The 18045-nt window shown below is 38.7% G+C and overlaps 2 protein-coding genes across 14 annotated transcripts in view; one reads left to right on the top strand and one right to left on the bottom strand.

Moving 5' to 3' along the window:
• The window catches only part of grip1 (glutamate receptor interacting protein 1), a 444940-nt gene extending 430056 nt beyond the window's left edge, over window positions 1-14884 (top strand). For 9 of the 12 annotated variants that reach the window (XM_062982584.1, XM_062982579.1, XM_062982580.1 and 6 more), the window contains 6 exons: window positions 3473-3629; window positions 6609-6711; window positions 6881-6925; window positions 10422-10655; window positions 11342-11488; window positions 13100-14884. In XM_062982584.1, coding sequence (XP_062838654.1) covers window positions 3473-3629; window positions 6609-6711; window positions 6881-6925; window positions 10422-10655; window positions 11342-11488; window positions 13100-13336 — 923 coding nt within the window. In that variant the 3' untranslated portion in view covers window positions 13337-14884. The remainder of the gene's footprint in view (window positions 1-3472; window positions 3630-6608; window positions 6712-6880; window positions 6926-10421; window positions 10656-11341; window positions 11489-13099) is intronic. The other 3 variants (XM_062982577.1, XM_062982586.1, XM_062982587.1) reach the window with 1 other exon arrangement.
• Window positions 14698-18045, bottom strand: part of helb (DNA helicase B) — a 37116-nt gene continuing 33768 nt past the window's right edge. Inside the window, exon 13 of one of the 2 annotated variants that reach the window (XM_008116587.3) lies at window positions 14698-16254. In XM_008116587.3, coding sequence (XP_008114794.1) covers window positions 16159-16254 — 96 coding nt within the window. In that variant the 3' untranslated portion in view covers window positions 14698-16158. Of the gene's footprint in view, window positions 16255-17473; window positions 17852-18045 lie in introns of those variants that run through there. The other variant, XM_062982588.1, reaches the window with a different exon arrangement.

Genomic DNA, 18045 nt, shown 5'->3' with positions numbered 1-18045 from the left:
GGGATTCATACTGATATAAATGGATTATATCCCAGTGTGATAAGGTCCTAAGAAGAATGTAATGGCAAGCCTGTGCAAAACTTGCTAGTGTACAAAATGGTACAGGACTCTTGATTTTGCTAACAGTCTTAGTGAACAACCAGGAGAATGAAGTTGGTTGCATAAGCTTTTAGAGACTAAGTCTACTTTGCCAGATGCATAAACTTTTGTAGACTACTTTCTCAGATACATCTACAAAAACTTACGCTACTAACTTTGTTCTCTTGGTTTGTTTTTAGTGTGCTACAAGATTGTTTTGTATGCCGACATTCTAGACTAGCAAAGCTGTATCTTTGAAGTTTTAGTGAAGTAGTGGTGGTTTACTAGGATCAAGAAAGGGGTTTTTCCTTCCTTTAATTATTGTTGTTTCCTTGGGAATGGCAGAAACAACTATATCTAGACCATATCTAGTATGATGAGTGAGATGGAGAGATACAGTAAAATTCCGTGCTTGGTGATTTCTTAGATGGCATTTCTTGGCACTTAACATCTGACTGATGACATCTAGACTTGGGAAAGAGTTTCTCCTGGGTCAGATTAGCAAAGCCCCTTAGAACATGCAATGTGTCACTTGCTGGATGAATCATCTCAGTGTGCTTACCCTGGAAGTACCTTTCTGCAACGTACCTGCTCTTTTAACATGCAAGTCAATTGGCATAGGGAAGAATGATTCTCGATCGATAGACAGCTGTGCTTTGAGAAAACAAGTTTCATTAGATGTTTTTTTCAATCCGGTCCACTCTCGTATTTTGTTTTTCTTATGAAATATTTAATACTGCCTGTAGTCAGCAGTTTGAGTGGTTTTAGTGCAAGCAAAGGAAGTGTTTTATCATTGGAAATAGTACTTGATACCCAAATGGAGCTGCTGTATCTTGCAACATTTAGCTAAGTTGTAGTAGCTCAGCAGGTTTTTCTATTGCCAAAGTTTGTTTTAAAATGCAGGCCTGTCCACTGCCATTCATTCAAATCTAGGCATGGTTGCCCACTTGCATATGAGTTAAGGTCTAAGGTTACTGTTTCCATTTTTTTTTTAAATTTTCTACTTCAATCTTAAATTGGATTCTTGTCATCTTGGCTTGCCACCCACTGTAATGAAGATCAACATGATACTTGCTAAAATTGATAAATGATAAAGGTATTCTGGGAAAGGGTGTTTTCTACCATTCTAAATGTGCCAGCTCCTTCTGCCAAAATCAGAAATAATGGGAATATTGCTTCTTTTATTGCTTGTTTAATTAGGAGAAGCAGAAAATCCCACGTCTTATTTTACAGAACCACCACACTGGCAGTGGTATGATGGTCTGGTGTTTGCAAAAGGAAATAAAATGTAAATGGGAACCCTCTATGGAGAGTTTAAAAATTGGGTTGGGGGGGGGATCCCACCCCTTTGCTCAATCTTCTGTTTACCACGCTCTTGCTCACTGTTTCAGAAAGAGAGAAGTGGGATACAGCTGTTGTATAAATGCCAGCTACACTACATTCTTTCCATAAAGTTTCTCATTTTTAACACTGTGGCGCAAGGGGTCTGAGGGTGTAGAATATATAGCACCAGCATTTTTCTGTTTTGCCATATCTCTTGGAAGCTTATCTTTTGTGAAGCTGAATGCATTAAAAATTCACCTCCATTGTGTTTTTAACAGAATTAGCTTTGTAGCAAATATGCATATGATCTCTAAGTTTTACAGCCACTTACTAACTTTAACTGGAAGTATCTGTACTCCACAACAGTGGTCCTCAACCTGTAGGTCCCCAGGTGTTTTGGCCTACAACTCCCAGAAATCCCAGCCAGTTTACCAGCTGTTAGGATTTCTGGAAGTTGAAGTCAAAACATCTGGGGACCCATAGGTTGAGAACCACTGATAATAGAACTTCAATACCACTTTAGCTGTCTCAGAATCTGGGGAGGTGCTTAGGATTCTGACCTTGAGAACTCTACTGCTGTAGTTCATGGTATAAATTGGTATCGTTCAAGTTTATTGCTTGCTGGCCATTACATATAGGATACCTGTAGGATTAGAACAAGCCACAGAGTACACAATGGAGTGGGTTACTTGTATTACAAAAAAAGAAAAACCTGCATTTTCCACTTGCCAATACTGTGCTAATGTACCATTGGTGTACCAGTAGTGTGAACAATTCCTGTGCAGATGTGTCCTAAATCGCAAACTTCAAAGTCTTCTCATTTAGAGTCTATAAAGTAGCTGTAACTGTCTCTGTAGTCTCAGACATCTGTTCCAAAAGCAAGACAACAGCATCATCCAAAAACAGCTGTTACCCAAAGGATCAGCATGTATATGTCCTTTGTTGTGTTTTAACTCACTCTGTTCTGACAATCTAGTTATTTTGTGTACTAAATCCCAGGTCCTGTTCATCTGTTAGCACTTTGGTTCTCCATCTAAGTACAGACAAACAGAATTGAATGTTCTCAGTAAACTAGCCCACTATTTATAGCCTATGAATTGCAGGAGTGAAAGTGACAAATGTATCAATTAATAGGGTACAGAGAGTCCAAAGTAAAGCAAGTTTTGTTCTCTTGAGCTCCACGCAGACATAGCATGTAATTTTTCATTCATTCTCATGAAATCTCTTCACTTGCATAATTATTTAATACTTCAGTCGAGTCTGACACAGATAATTACTAATAAGAATTTTTATCAGTGAAGAAAACAAAGTGAATGTTATGAGACTTAGTGGATAACTGAGTGTGGCTTTCAAATCAGTAACCAGCCATAGCCTTAATGCAGGATTGGGCAAAGTGCCAAATTGGGAACCCCAAAGAGCTGCCCTTGGACACCCCTAGAAGCCCTTTTCCCAAGATAAATTTCTTTTGATGTTTTAAACTCAAAACACTGCAAGCAAAAACATTCAAAATTGATCAAAAACACAGGTGTTTACTCTCATGCAAAAAAAGATTGAAAACCAGCCAAAATGGCAGCTGGAACATAATGATATGGCCCACTGGAGGCAATGGGAAAGTAAATGACTCTAGTCCTTCTGCAATTGTGTGCTCTTGACTGAATTAAGAGCAGGCAACTCTTCTATAAAATGTAGGAAATCATGGCTTAAATCATGTAGTTGCTGGAATAACCAATGAAATAAAATCATGTAATCCTCTCCTATGTGGATAAAAACAACTTGCTTAGGTTATCTAAACCCTGTGAGAATTCCATTGTAAAGGATGCAAGATTAAGCAAAGCTTCCCCATTGAAGGAGCAAGACAAGGAGGGAATTGTCAAATGACAGCTTTGAATCACCTCTCCTCCTATCTCCAGCCCTATACAGTGGCTTTCCAGGATGAAAAGAACAAAGGATCCCTACGATTTTACCACTGCTTTGTATCAGTCCCACTACATATGGAAACGCTTTGCAGGTTATAAAAAAATGTTCATATTTGGAAACATCAACCTTGACGAATGTATTATTAATCTTCTAGGTCCCAATTTCCAGGCTTCAGGATATAACTTCAATACCTTTGAGTGGAGGAGTCCTAAGCAAAGGGGCAGTTTGTCCCCTCCCACCAGGCCCCGAAGCAACCCTTTCCATGAAACAGGCCTAGGCGATGAGGACTGGGATAAACCTATAGCCACTAGGTAAGTTCTCTGCCAGCCAACCATTTAAAGTTTACTGTGGCAGAAAGTTCTCTGTTAGCACACACCTGGTGTGGGCTCAAAATGCCCAACTGCTAATTTGTTTTCTAGCTACCAAGATATTTTGCATTTACAGTTCATGCTGCATGAGATTTATTATGCTAGGTTAGCGGAATTCATGAAAGGTTATGATGCTGAAAACAGGGCTTCTGCATTTGGTAAATTTCTGTGCATAAAATGATAGATCATTGACTCTTGATGTTAATGCAAAAATGTTCTCTCCTGTCCACCACCTGCATTTAGATGCTGTAAGAGCTTTTGCCTTCTCTCATCAGTTTCATGCAGGTCACTCGCGAGTTTGTTTGTTTATTTATTTGCCCCATTTCTAGCCCGCCTTTCTCACCCCGAAAGGGACTTTGTTAGGGCAGATGCTTCATTCTTTATGCGATGAGATTTCAATTTCTGTAAAGGTAAAGGTTTCCCCTGATGTTAAGTCCAGTTATGTCTGACTCTGGGCTTGGTACTCATCTCCATTTCTAAGCCGAAGAGCCGGCATTGTCTGTAGACACCTCCAAGGTCATGTGGCCGGCATGACTGCATGGAATGCTGTTACCTTCCCACCGGAGCGGTACCTATTGATCTACTCACATTGGCATGTTTTCGAACTGCTAGGTTGGCAGAAGCTGGAGCAACAGCAACAGCATCTGGAACAAATCTGTTTCTACTCAGATATGTTTTGTGGGGATGACAAGATATCCTCAGAAATTACTTAATTGTCATGTAAGAAACCCTTGCCAGTGCTTGCTATTAAAGTGGGAATTCATAAGATCATTAAGTTTTTTATTGGAGTAGCAACCTTTTTGTATGTACATAGCACAAACATACAACCCTTTTCCTGGGTTGACAAATGCTTCAAAAACCTTAGGAAACATCGATAACATAACAGAGACATTATACCCTTTCACATATTTTAGTGCTTATAAAGGACACCTAAGAATAACTACTACCCTGTTTCCCCCAAAATAAGACTGGGTCTTATATTAATTTTTGCTCCGAATGATGCGTAAGAGCTTGTTTTCAGGGGCAGTCTTGTTTTTCCCAGTTGACTTTTTAAATAAACTATATCCAGGGCTTATTTTTGAAATAGGGCTTATATTTTGAGCATCCTCAGAAATGCTGAAAAATCATGATAGGTCTTATTTTCGGGGTAGGTCTTATTTTGGGGAAAACAGTATGTATGTTATCTGGGAACCATCAATGCTGTGGTATGAATGAAGATAAATACAGACAATTCAGTAATTTGAACGGGGGAACTACTAAAAGCATATGAAAAAAAAAAGATTATTAGAAAGAATATGGGGCAGAAATTGTTAATGTGGGATTTGTGTATAGATAGTGTTTAAATGAAATTTGTGTCTTGCAAGTATTGCATACTGATTGCATCATCCAGAGTGTGCTATAGTCTGGAAAGAGTTAATTGCTGAGAAGCTATGTTGAACTTGATGTGTGGCTGGAGCTAGGGAGTGTCCAGACACAAGTGTGTATGCATTACTGATTGCATCAGTTCAGTTATGTTCTGCTGTCTGCTGAGAAGTCAAGTCCTGTGTCCATTGTCTGCAAGTCTGTTTGTCTTGTATAGTAAAACTTGTATATAGTTTTACCATCGTCTCCGATGTCTCTTCGTTCTGCGTTCCACTGATTCCATACAACTACTGCTGCGCTGCATAAATTACTCTGACAGAAATTACATTACGTGATCTTGAAAATCTGTACAGGCAGTCCCCAAGTTATGAACAAGATAGGTTCTGTAAGTTTATTCTTAAGCTAGATTTGTATGCAAGTTGGAACAAGCAAAAATGTTAAGTGTATCTCCATTTAAAATATATTAAGTAATATATATTTTTAGTTTTGGATAGCATATGGAAGGATTAATACCCCTGTTGTGCTTGCTTCACATTCTGCACCCCTGTTCAGAAGATTTCACGTCATTTTCTTTCCCTGTGATCATTGGATTTCGAAACATTTGGCTTCATATGGAAACAAGGATTGGAGAGAAAGTTTCAGTGGAAACACCTTTTCCTCAGGATAACTCTTCCAGATTTCTCTCATTTCCTGTTGTCTCACCCCCATTCTTAACTAGATGTTTGTAACTTGGGACTGCCTGTATTGAGTTTGGAGTGGTAATTCCAGACAACATAAATAATTGGAAAGACTGGAGATGTGAGAGTTTTTTAAAAATTTGATTAAATATAAACTGTGATTTTGCATTTTCCGTTGCCCCCACAAGCATGTCTGTGCTTGTGACTTCAGTTTGTAGCGGCTTCACAAACTATGAATAATGGCAGCTACAATAAATGTGACCAGATTAGTTGAGGTAATTAAATTTTGTAGGAAGCTTGGAAGGAAAAAGGAAGAGGGGCCGACCAAGGGCAAGATGGATGTATAGTATCCTTGAAGTGACTGGCTTAACCTTGAAGAAACTGGGGGTGGTGACGACCGACAGGGAGCTCTGGTGTGGGCTGGTCCATGAGGTCATGAAGAGTCAGAAGCGACTGAACGAATAAACAACAACAACAGGAAGTTCTTTTTGACTCTTTTAAAGTCTTGCTTGTATAGTTCAGGATGCAATTAACCAACAGAGCTAATTCTCCCTCAAAAGTGCCAAAAAGTGACCACATTCTTACACTGATTTTTTTTCTCCCTCAGTGCAGCGATTTGGGAAAAGAAAGTGATATCCGCGTGAAGTTCACCATCATTGTAAATTCTTTTGCCACTAAATCTCCTGCATTGTATATTACCTTAGCAGTTGTTCTCATGATCATATAGACTTTAGCTATAGAGCTCACTGGCTTATTCTCCTTCTGCCCATGCTTATCCCTTAATAGTTCCGTATCGTTGCTACTTGTGTGTTGCAAGCCATTGCTATGAAGTTCACTGCTCTGTTGTGTATGTGTTTAACCAAACCTTTCTCTCTGAATCCAGCTTTGCAGGTGCTCCCGAAAATGATCAGGAGGAGAATTTCTGGTCTCAGGCACTGGAGGACTTGGAGACCTGCGGACAGTCAGGAATTCTAAGGGAACTAGAGGTAGAAGCAATCTTAATCTTGTCACAACATCCCAATTGCTTTCCTTTTCAAAAAAATTATTAACACGCTTTCCCCTCCCCCCGTCCCCTTCTTCCTTTTCTTTGGTTCTAAGTTTGCATTAATATCACAAGTTCATTTTAAAGCTTTAACCCAACCCCCCTCTCCACAGGACAAGGCTGACAGGCGTCTGTGTTTGAGAAACATGACTCTCTTGGTACCTACCCTTTATGTTTCTATTTTTGCTTGTGCAGCTGCCTTCCTCTGACCGCCCTAATCAAGCTGTTTTCTTTCATGGAGCTGCTGCTGAAATGATACAGCTGTGTGCTCAAAAGCTTCTCCTGTGCTACTGCTGGCTGCACCTGTCTGCGGGCTTCTTTTGCCTTTCCAGCGGCACATCCCATTCTCTTCCAGCTGCCTTTACAAAAGGTTTTCTTGGCATGTCTCCCTCGCAACTGAACTGAATTTGAATTAAGGGGAACATAAACGAAAAGCAAACCTCCACGTGTTTTCCAAAAACTGGATTCACCTGGTGAACCGAGATAACTGCAAAAGATTTGTAGTGGCCATTACTTTTCTTCCACATTGCAACCTGATGTTAACGCAGTTAGGAATTTCCCATTAACTTCATGCTGGGTGGGGTAGTTCAAAAACTGAGTAACTAACTAGACATTGCTTGGTTTAAAGTTGCCTGTTCCTTAAAAATAGGCGGGAGAAGAATCATACTTAGTTTAAATGCTTCGGAAGGGTGAGTTCTCAAGATTTTTCTTTTATGTTCTTTTAAATCCCCTGCTTTGCAAAACTGGCAGAATCTCATTTTCATTTTATGTCATGTTGAAGTCCCTGAGCAACCACAAGGAATGTGAATGGCATAACTGGGTAAAATTCACGCAGCTCAACTTGATTGCATAGTCTCAGATTTATGGCTTCTGTACTGCATGTCTGTTTACTTCAATGTGGATCTGATGTATGTTTAATTGCCATTCAGAGGAACTTAGGGAAAGAATGTCATGTCACTCTGGTTTAGTTGTAAGGCATGGGGCCTCAGCCTTCCTTTATGGATTTCTTTCCTGAGAGCATAGCAAATGGATATGGAAACAGATAAAATGAATGGATGTTTCAGTAGGATGGTAAGTCTCCAATTTAAGGATTACATAACATGCTTCTTAAAGTGAAACGTTAATTACTGTCCCTATTATACTTAGCTGTGCTGTCAGAATCTTTGTGAGCAGGAATCAAATGGACAAATTACATTGTGAAAACAAGATGCCTTTTCCCCCTGTGTCAGATTTTGCTTGTACCCCACTCAAAGTACAGCTTTTCGTTAACATAGACAAATGAATCTAAATTCTCAGTGAGAAGGAAATACGTTTCTGAATGACGCTTTCCACTACTTCAATAGTGGGACTCAAAGTGATTCACAAAACATTAAAAAACAAAACCAATTAAAATACATACATAACTAGTAACATCTAAATTTGTATTAAAATGGTATTAAAATTGTATTAAGTCTAAAGAATTAAAACCTATTTTAAGAGCTATTCATATAACAGATAAAAAATACCAAGACAATACACTATTAAGGGCCTATTGTAGCAAACTTGAAAAAGCCTGTTAGAATAGGAAATTTGCTGGCAGAAGGAAATTCTAAGCATCTCTTGGGTGACGTCCTTGCAGATAGCCAATTCTCTCACACCAGAAGTGACTTGCAGTTTCTCAAGTCGCTCCTGACATGAAAAAAAAGAAGGAAATTAAGGAGTGTCCCAAAATCTGGAGAGCAGCTACTGAAAAAAAGGTATTCATTCAAAGTAGTTGTAGAAAGAGGTAAATAGACAGACAGAGGAAACTCTGATGTGCTTATTTGCATATTTAATACCATGCAACAAGACATGCTGAAAATAAGCAGTTTAGCTAAATCCAACATTGTCCCTATCCAAAATCGATCCATTGAAATCACTGAGACTTAAATTTTAAGCAGCGGGACACATTCATTTTACTCATCTACCCTAAGTAAGATTAGCATTGCATTTTGCCCAGAGGCGTCTCATTTACGCTGAGGATGAGTCAGACTCAACTGTGGGCCCATCTAGCTCAGGGACGGGGAAACTGTGGTCCTTCTGGTGTTGTGCTAATTTCTAATTTGGGATGCTATTTATGAATAGTGGGTTCAGGAATGTAATTCTTGACCAAAGATGGCTAATCCCGTGAAGCAAAACAAAAAGGAAAAAGAGAATAATTTCAAGGTGCAGATTGTGGATTCATGGATCTTCTGAATGTGTTTTTCAGTGTTTTTTTTTTAATTATTTTTATCATGTCAGAAGTGACTTGAAATTGAGAACATACTCCAAGTCGCTTCTGGTGTGAGAGAATTGGCTGTCTACAGAAATGTTGCCCAGGGGATGCCTGGATGTGTTACCATCCTACTGAGAGGCTTCTCTCTTGTCCATGCAAGCTAGAGCTGACAGACGAGATCGCACCCCATCTCACAGATTCGAACCAATAACTTTCAGGTCAGCAACCCAACCTTCAGGTCAGCAGTCCAGCTGGCATAAGGGTTTGACCCATTGCACCACCGTAGCGCTTTCAGTGGTTTTGGCATAGACAACATTAACTTCCCAAAAAATATTCCTATAGAATTTTCTTTAGCTGCTATGATTTCTTCACTTTCCTGCTATGTAGATGTACTGTTTCATTTCATTTTTTAAAAAAGTAAGCCTCTTTTCACTTCCTAACAGGAATCACGTTAATATGACTCATTTTCTATCTAAGTCCCTTCAATTTATTTGAATGCCGTATTTTATAAACCTGCTGCAAACTCTTTTGCTGTGGAACCAAAATCCCTTGTTAGTCCTCACAAGGGTAGGCTTAATGAGTGAATTGGATTTGCTAGTGTATTGACTCAATGGTTAATTTAATAGGTCTGTTCAACAGGTTTCTGCCATTAAGTCTATTTTCATGGCAATCTCTGTTATTTCTGGAAGGAACAGAACCAGCCAGAACAAGCCCAAAACATATAAGGTCCTAATCTGAAAGATATACAGTTGCATAATGTATAGTCAAGGTCTCAGCAGTCTTGCTCGTACTTTATCATGAAGCGCAGAATCCTCTATTGTAGTCTGGAAAATGCTGCTACAGCTGCATTGTTCTATTAAAAGCCTCCCCTGCCTAGTTCTCATCAAAACCATGGTTATTCTCTAATCTCTAGGCTATTTGACATTTTATGATATTGTCCTGTCATCATTAAAGACATTGCTGCTCCAAAAGGGAGACACATTTGCCAGCTTGCATTTTTCACTTCAGATTTTTAAAAATGCCACTCTAGTGCACATTCGTTATATTTTAGACCAAACTAATTCTGTAGATGCTAGAATATTTTAAAGCTTCATATAATAACCCACTGATTAGTCAGCAAAAAAATGTGTAGTTTAGTTTCATTTTTCTCACATCCAGCCATAATGGCTATAGTCTAATGTTGCAGCTCGGCATTTAGTGCCTTTCATATTTTCTTTGGCAGTTGGGGTGAAAATGTCATTCAATAAACTTTTGTCCAGCAGTTCTTCAAAGGACTTCTAATCAAACTGTCGAGCTATTTGCTCTGTCCCCAAGTGACTGTGTTTTGGCAATGACAACAGAATATGGCGCTCCCTTTAGTTACAATATTCCATTTTGACTGTGTGTTGTATATTACAAAAACCTGTTTATTAATGCTGCAGGCAACAATTATGTCTGGGAGCACAATGAGCCTGAACCACGACAACCCACAGCATCGTGGTCACCTGGGGAGACAAGCCAGCTTCCAGGAAAGGAGCACTTCAAGGCCACATTACAGCCAGACAACCCGTAGCAATACATTGCCTTCAGATGTAGGGAGAAAATCTCTAGCGCTGCGAAAAATGAAGCAAGAGATGAAAGAAATTATGTCACCAACTCCTGTGGAGTTGCACAAGGTAAGTGGACATGCTTCCTGATGATAAGCATTTCACTGAATGTCAGATTTTTGCAAGCTGCTGAAGGTTGAAGTTTTGGTGCTGTTCACCATTTTCTTTGCAAGCCCACTAATGATGTATTCTTCGGGAGGAGGGAAGTATACCCACATCTGCCCTTAGAAAACTAGTCTCTGGTCAGCGTTCTTCTTCAAGGCATCTCTGCCATAATTAAAGCTGGTAACGTAGTGAGCAGTCACCCATATGTTTGGAAAGGAAACAAGGTTGATTTCCAGCAAAGCTTAGCCATTATAAAGCTGGTTTTCTATAATAAATCTTACAAGATTTATTTCTCCATATTAGCTCAACATATTCACACAAAAGTACCAACTTAGTGTAAAATTTTAAAACATGATGCCTATGCAGCCCCAAGTTTAGGGATCTTCCTAGATACTGTGAAGATCCCATAAACCCCACATACTGGTAAATAGTTGATATGCTTTTTGTGGGCTACAGACTACTTCTTTGGATGCATGGAGACAGTGTTCTTCAAAGACATTAAACTTTGTGAAGAAAGGGGAATGCTTCTAAAATGTAACAAGACACAAAAGCTCATGCTTGGGTTGAGGAGAGGGCAGGTGCAAAGGCTGGAGAGAACAGATCCATAACTGTGTAACAAAGACTTGAGATGATGTTTCCACCTTCCCCAGGTAACCTTGTTCAAGGATTCTGACATGGAAGACTTTGGATTTAGTGTCTCAGATGGCTTATTGGAAAAAGGTGTGTATGTTAAAAATATTCGGCCAGCTGGACCTGGAGATGTAGGTGGTTTGAAGCCATACGACAGATTACTACAGGTAGAGTGGCAGTCATTTATTGTTATGGGGGGTGGGATCTAGCACCCAAAAGCTATGGTGGATTCTTGTTGGGCAACTGCAGATCTATAGCCTACAGTTACATATTCATGATCCCTATGCAACACCTCATTTCGACGTTATGTAGGAACTGTGAAAATTCCCTAAATCACACTTACCGGTAAATAGTTTCTGCAACCAATAGGTTCTGTTACCCTGTCCACAAGGCAATGTTTTTCAACCTTCCTAATGTCGTGACCCCTTTAATACAGTTTCTCATGTTGTCATGACCCGCAACCATAACATTATTTTCGTTGCTACTTCATAACTGTCATTTTGCTACTGTTATGAATTGTTAGTAAATAGCTGATATACAGGATGTATTTTCATTCACTCAACCAAATTTGGCAAAAATATCCGATACACCCAAATTTGAATATTGGGTGGGTTGGGGGAAGAGATTAATTTTGTCATTTGGGAGTTGTAGTTTCTGGGATTTACAGTTAACCTACAAAGAGCATTCTGAATTCCACCAACGATGGAATTGAACCAAACTTGGCACACAGAACTTCCATGACCAACTGAAAATGCTGGAAAGATCTGGTGGACATTGATCTTGAGTTCCACCGACATCCAGAGAGCACAGTGGACTCAAACAATGATGGATCTGGACCAAACTTGGCAGGAATATTCAACATGCCGAAATGTGAACACTGGTGGAGTTTGGGGAAAATACACCTCTACATTTGGGAGTTGTACTTGCTGGGATTTATAGTTCACCTACAATCAAAGAGCCCCTTGAACCCCACCAACGATAGAATTGGGACAAACTTCCCATACAGAAACCCCATGACCAGAAAATACGAAACAGAAAATACTGGAGGGATTTGGGAGGAATTGAGAGTGATTTAGGGGAGAGGTAATTCACCTACATCTGGAGAGTCTGGTGAACCCAAACAAAGATATATCTGGACCAAATTTGGCAGAAATATGTGTTTTCTGATGGTCTTTGGCGACCCCTCTGACACTCCCTCACGACCCCCCCAGGAGTCCCAACCCCCAGGTTGAGAAACGCTGCCATAAGGAAACAGCAGTATGACAGTCACACAAATCTCTCGCATGAGCAATCTGTCAAAAGGGGGATTTGCAACAGGGAGGCTCTATTTCTTGTTTCACTAGAGATTGTTCATGGAAGGAGTAGGGGATGTCAGGAAGCTGTTTCTCAATTGACAGGGAACTGATCCCTTTAGATCCCAGCCACTGCTTACTGGTAAGATGGGTTGAGGGCAGTCACACGAGAATTCACTATGAACCAGTGTTGTTATGATACTACGCACACAGTATGTTATGGTCATATAAAATTCCAGTTGGTAGCTTTTGTGAAATAGAGCAATACTTACACAGCTAATCTCAGCATTATGAAACCTTTCCTTTATCTAACATTGTAGAACGCATTCAAAGCTGAAGGGCAACCCAAGGCACAAGCTACTTAAATAATCACTGATTTTACATTATTATAATTCAGTGCTGACTTGTTTAATGTTTAGTGCTTCTGGGCAAAGACTTTTTTGTTTGGCTTTTCTTTAATCTAAAATGGTATTTTCTTCTTTTCAGGTAAACCACGTCCGCACAAGAGACTTTGACTGCTGCCTAGTAGTTCCCCTCATAGCAGAGTCTGGTAACAAACTGGAACTGGTAATTAGTCGAAATCCCATAGCCTCGCAAAAGATCGGTTCCGAGCAACAGACTTTTGCAACCGGGGAGTGGAACGACCAGAACAATGCCTTTCTTCAACCAGGTGGACACAACTCTGGTTTGGAAATGAAGCGGGAACCTACGAATACTTTATAGCCAAAAAAAAAAATCTGTATTCGTGTAAGACATTTAAATGGTGCTAATTCCCTTTCAGATTTCGGATATACTGGAGACACAGCTATTATGTGGCATTAAGAAGCACAGGGGAGTCTTTATTATTTCTCAAGGCTCACTATTTGTTACTTGCTTCCCAAACGGAGTTTCATTCTGCTTGTTTTTTATGACCACAAATAGTGCCATTTCCAAACTGACCTTTTTATATAAAAAAGAAAGCAAGTGAAAAATTGACAGTGAAAATGGCTGCATTTTATTAGTTAAATGAAAGATGGCTCTTCTAGCCCTCTTCAGGGTTTTTAAAAGACCCCCCCCCCCAATGTAAATCATTAGACTATGGGTATGATATTCAAAACATATAACATGTTTGAAGACAAATGGTAACTAAGTGAAGGAACCTTGAATTTTTGCTGCTGTATCTAGATTACTGTATCATAGTAGTTGCTTTTCTGAGACCTGTACTGTTGTTTCCTCTGCTATAAGGGAAAGGGGAGGGAAGACAAAATGATGTGCTTTTAGGAAAAGTGCACATAGGAATCTGATGTGTAAAGGGGTAAAGTGCTACTGCCCAGCAGTAGTATGGTTTTATTAAGAGTTATATTATTCCCTATGCAATGATGTATTGAACAGGATATGTCTTGCAGCCTGTATGAACTTCTGACATTTAGATATTTGGAACCTCTGATAAATTACTGGTTTTAACACAGTAAAATATGTTTTAGTGAAATTTTCAAAGACATTTCTACCACAAACATTCAAGTGGGGTTTCTTTTTTTTAAAAAAAAATGAACTGTAGAAGCAACAATACTGATGCAAAAAGCATACAAACTGCCCAGTTTTGGGTATACGCGAGTTAACTTCTATAACTACAGAACATATTAAAATTAAAACAAATTGTATGTTCATGGGTTTTAAGAATCTTTAAACGGCTTTGTTAAATCTCATTGATTCTTATCATTTTGGGCAATTAATTTCAAAACTGTAAATACATTTTGCACACAGCCACCCAAATTCTTCCCTTTTTCCCATTCAAAGCAATAAAATGCCAGTTGCTTTTTAGACTCACCAGCAGCTGCTTTGGTTTTGTTTACTGTATTGTTATGGTAATGTTACTTGGTGACTGGAAAGACACTGGATTTGTCCATTATCATTGTAGAGTCTTCATATCATCCTAAATAGCATTTTTTTCATATATTTGGAATTGTCGAACTACCCCCCAATGCTGTTTTCCTTAACCTGTTATATAAGCAAGCTTACCTGACCCTATGCACACATGTGAAATGTTTTATTCATACTTCAGCACTGCCAGAGGAAATTCATTCAAAATGAAATTGAAACCCAAATCATGAACCACTTAATATGTATTTTTATTTGAAACAAATGAGTATTAAACTAAAGTATTTTTGTACAAATTTAATACTTTAATAGCATGATATTTATCGTCTATGTATGGTTTCTGCAAATTTGAACTGTTACAAAATTTGTATGGAAAATGTAAAAAAATGAAATAAACAGTCATTTAAAGACAAAGGCTTGGGTGCTGAGAACAGTAAGCAAGATAAATCTTATACAAAGGACACTTTCCTCCCCCCTTCAAACGAACAATCTGGGGAGGAAAATTCTCTTGAATGGAGTACATTTCCATGATACCTCACTGTCTGGGGCTGATAGGAATTGTAGGCCAAACCCATCTGGAGGTCTATCCATCCGCAAAGCAGCTTGAATCATTAATACATTCTGCACAAAATTAAAAACTTGACCTATATATTAAAAGAACTTGACCTATACAATGCAAAAAGTTACATTCAGATCGTTCCAACCTGATTAAAAGAATGTTCACCATTTGTTCTGCATGCCCATCTTAGATCGGGAGACGATCATCTATGACCTATAACTCTACCTTTCAGAAGCAGAACCAAATGTGAATAGGATTTCCTGGAGCATGTCAGGCAATGTATCAGTTTTGTCTCAATTATAGCAAAATTTCTACAAAAGGACTTACTTTGAAAAACAGAATGCAGCAAGGTTCCTATAGCCTTTTGCAGCACCTTGAAAACAATACAGAATTCAAAGGTGAGCAGCTCCTTTGAGAGTTCATAATGTTTGAGCAGGCAATGCCTCAGACTTTAATGGTTAAAATTTTTTGTTTAGTTTAATCTTCATATCATCTCTCTCAGCCAGAGAGAAACACAAGCAAATAGTGCTAACCCAGAAAGGAGAGTCACATAAAGCAAAACTGGTTTGATAATACAGATTCTTTTATAAAGACATCCTTACATATATGGCTTAAATCTGATATCTATAAAACGACTGTCAATCTTTAAAAGTAAACTGCATTTCTTCCATTTGAGGCAGAGAGAAAATCGTCATACATTTGACCCCTCATATTTACAGGTTGGGCTTCTTCAGATTTGATTATTTATGGATTTGATTAAAATGTTTCCTCTAGGAATTCCTAGATCCTACGGTGTGATTCTATAATCAGCTTTTAGTGGAGGTTGGCCATAGAGTTGTGCTGATGGACCAAGAAATTCCTAGAGATGTTGTCATATAAAGAAAATATTTTTTGCAGCTTTTCATTTTCACAATGTTCATGAGCCCCTGACAAGTGAATATGAAGGGCTGGTGATAATAATAAATATGGTATTAAAAGCTTTAAAAAAACCCAAAAAAAGTTGAAGTTTCAAAACTTTAAAAATAGAGTATCAATACTTTTGTAGTTCTGTCCTAAAATATTTTAGCTCTATAAAAAAAGAAAGGGAAGAAGCATAACACAAAGCATTTTTAACTACATTATATACTTGTTATGATGTAAAAAGTTTCTTGGGAGTTGGACTCTTCAGTGTCAGACTCTGAAGCAAGTTAGTTGCAAGGGGGGATGTTTTGTTTTCTTCCATTATCTGTGAAGCAGTAAAAAAAAAGACACCATACATCAGATGTTGGTTGAGATAGATGGATTTAGGGGAGCATAAGAACCATTCTTATTGCAATGCAGAAGATAAAGCAAAATAATGGCAATGTTATATGGCCCCTTTGCATTCTTTCCCTGCCCCACATCAGTCTCAAACAAAGTACAGCACAACTCCACATCCAAAGCGGATACATTCCAAGACTTCTTATGGATCATAGAGAACTCTATATTTTTATTATACTTGGGCAGGCAGCATATCACAAAATCACGCTTACAGAACCCATACACACTTCTGCAGAGGAAATATTATTTGGAGCATGGATAAGTGAACCCATGGATATCAAATCTGTGCATAAGGGGGGTTGTATAGTAATGTGATGCCATATTTCAAATCGTTACTTGTTTTTGCATACTTTTATCTATGTTTTCTTCTTTATTACTTGCTTTTAAAAAAATATTGTGATATATATATATACACACACACACACACACAGTTTTTGAGATTGAACAACCAAAATACAAGTATTATTTCCCCTGTCCTGCCACCTCCCCATTCCCACCCGTGAACCAACAATACCCATGACTTCCAACACTACACCATATGGAACTAGTATCTTAACAAAAATCTGTCCTTTTCATTACACTAATAAATCCCCCAATTGGCTACTTCAAAATCTACTTTTGTCTTCTTTTTTAAGTACCCAAAGGCCAGTCTCCATTTCCTAGCGAATTCTTTGTTTTCTCCTCTTATGCCATTGGCGATCTTGGCCATTTGAATATACTCTACTAATTTTCTTCTGCAGTCCTTAATTAGTAGCTCTTCCCCCCCCCCCCTTTCAACATTTTGTTTTTGTGATTCTCACTGCCACAAACCATATTGGAAAATTTCTACATCTTCTTTGCCAATTCTCTGCTGAAACAAACTCAATAAGCATATTTTGGGGGGTTTCTTCATCTTCTTATTAATCATTTTGTTGGTTTCTTTAGTCGCCTTTTTCCAAAACTTTTTAACCACCATACAAGTCCATGGAAGGTGCCTTTCTGCGTTTTACATCACCAACATTTCCCCCTTTAGGAATTTATCAATTTTAGCCATTAATTCAGGAGTTATATAACTTCTACAGAACATTTTATACACGTTTTCTCTAATAGAACCCACTATTGAATGTCAAGCTTACTTCAAAGGACCAGTCTGAACGCAGATCAAAGACAGCTGCTCTCAAACACAATCTTTATTGAAGAATACATGACTTTGGAAAAGTCGAGAATGATCTAATGTTTACATACATCTAATTTTATCACTTCTGATGCAACGTAATATCACACGCAAATATCATCATCAAACCCCACCTTCTGGATCACATTTCCACCAAGGTTTCTATCCCCCCCACACTACAGCAATTATAATTGTTTATACTTTCACCCCTGAGTTCCCAGGCTCATTTTATCTTCTCCCGCCAGGTGCTCGCATGTTTATGTTATGAAGTCAGATTCAGGGCTTGGAAATTCAGCCCTGAGATCTGGCTGCATGACATGGCGCCCCCGTTTTCTTCGTCCTCCTCTTCGGTTCTTCTTTCACCATAGTCCTGAAACAAATCAAACAATAACTCTATGGGTCCATTTTGTCTAAAGTCCCCATATATTTTTTCAGCAAGCTGCGATGGAAGACTGGGTGTATTTTCCCTAAACTTTTTGGCAATGCCAATTGGAAAGTCACTTCATTGATAACACCCTGTATTCTGAATGGTCCAATATATTTGGGGCCCAGTTTTCTTGAAGG

Source organism: Anolis carolinensis, chromosome 5 (assembly GCF_035594765.1).
Source record: "Anolis carolinensis isolate JA03-04 chromosome 5, rAnoCar3.1.pri, whole genome shotgun sequence".
NCBI lineage: Eukaryota > Metazoa > Chordata > Lepidosauria > Squamata > Dactyloidae > Anolis > Anolis carolinensis.
The sequence above is the reverse complement of the archived record's forward strand: the minus strand, read 5'-3'. Positions and strand labels throughout refer to the sequence as shown.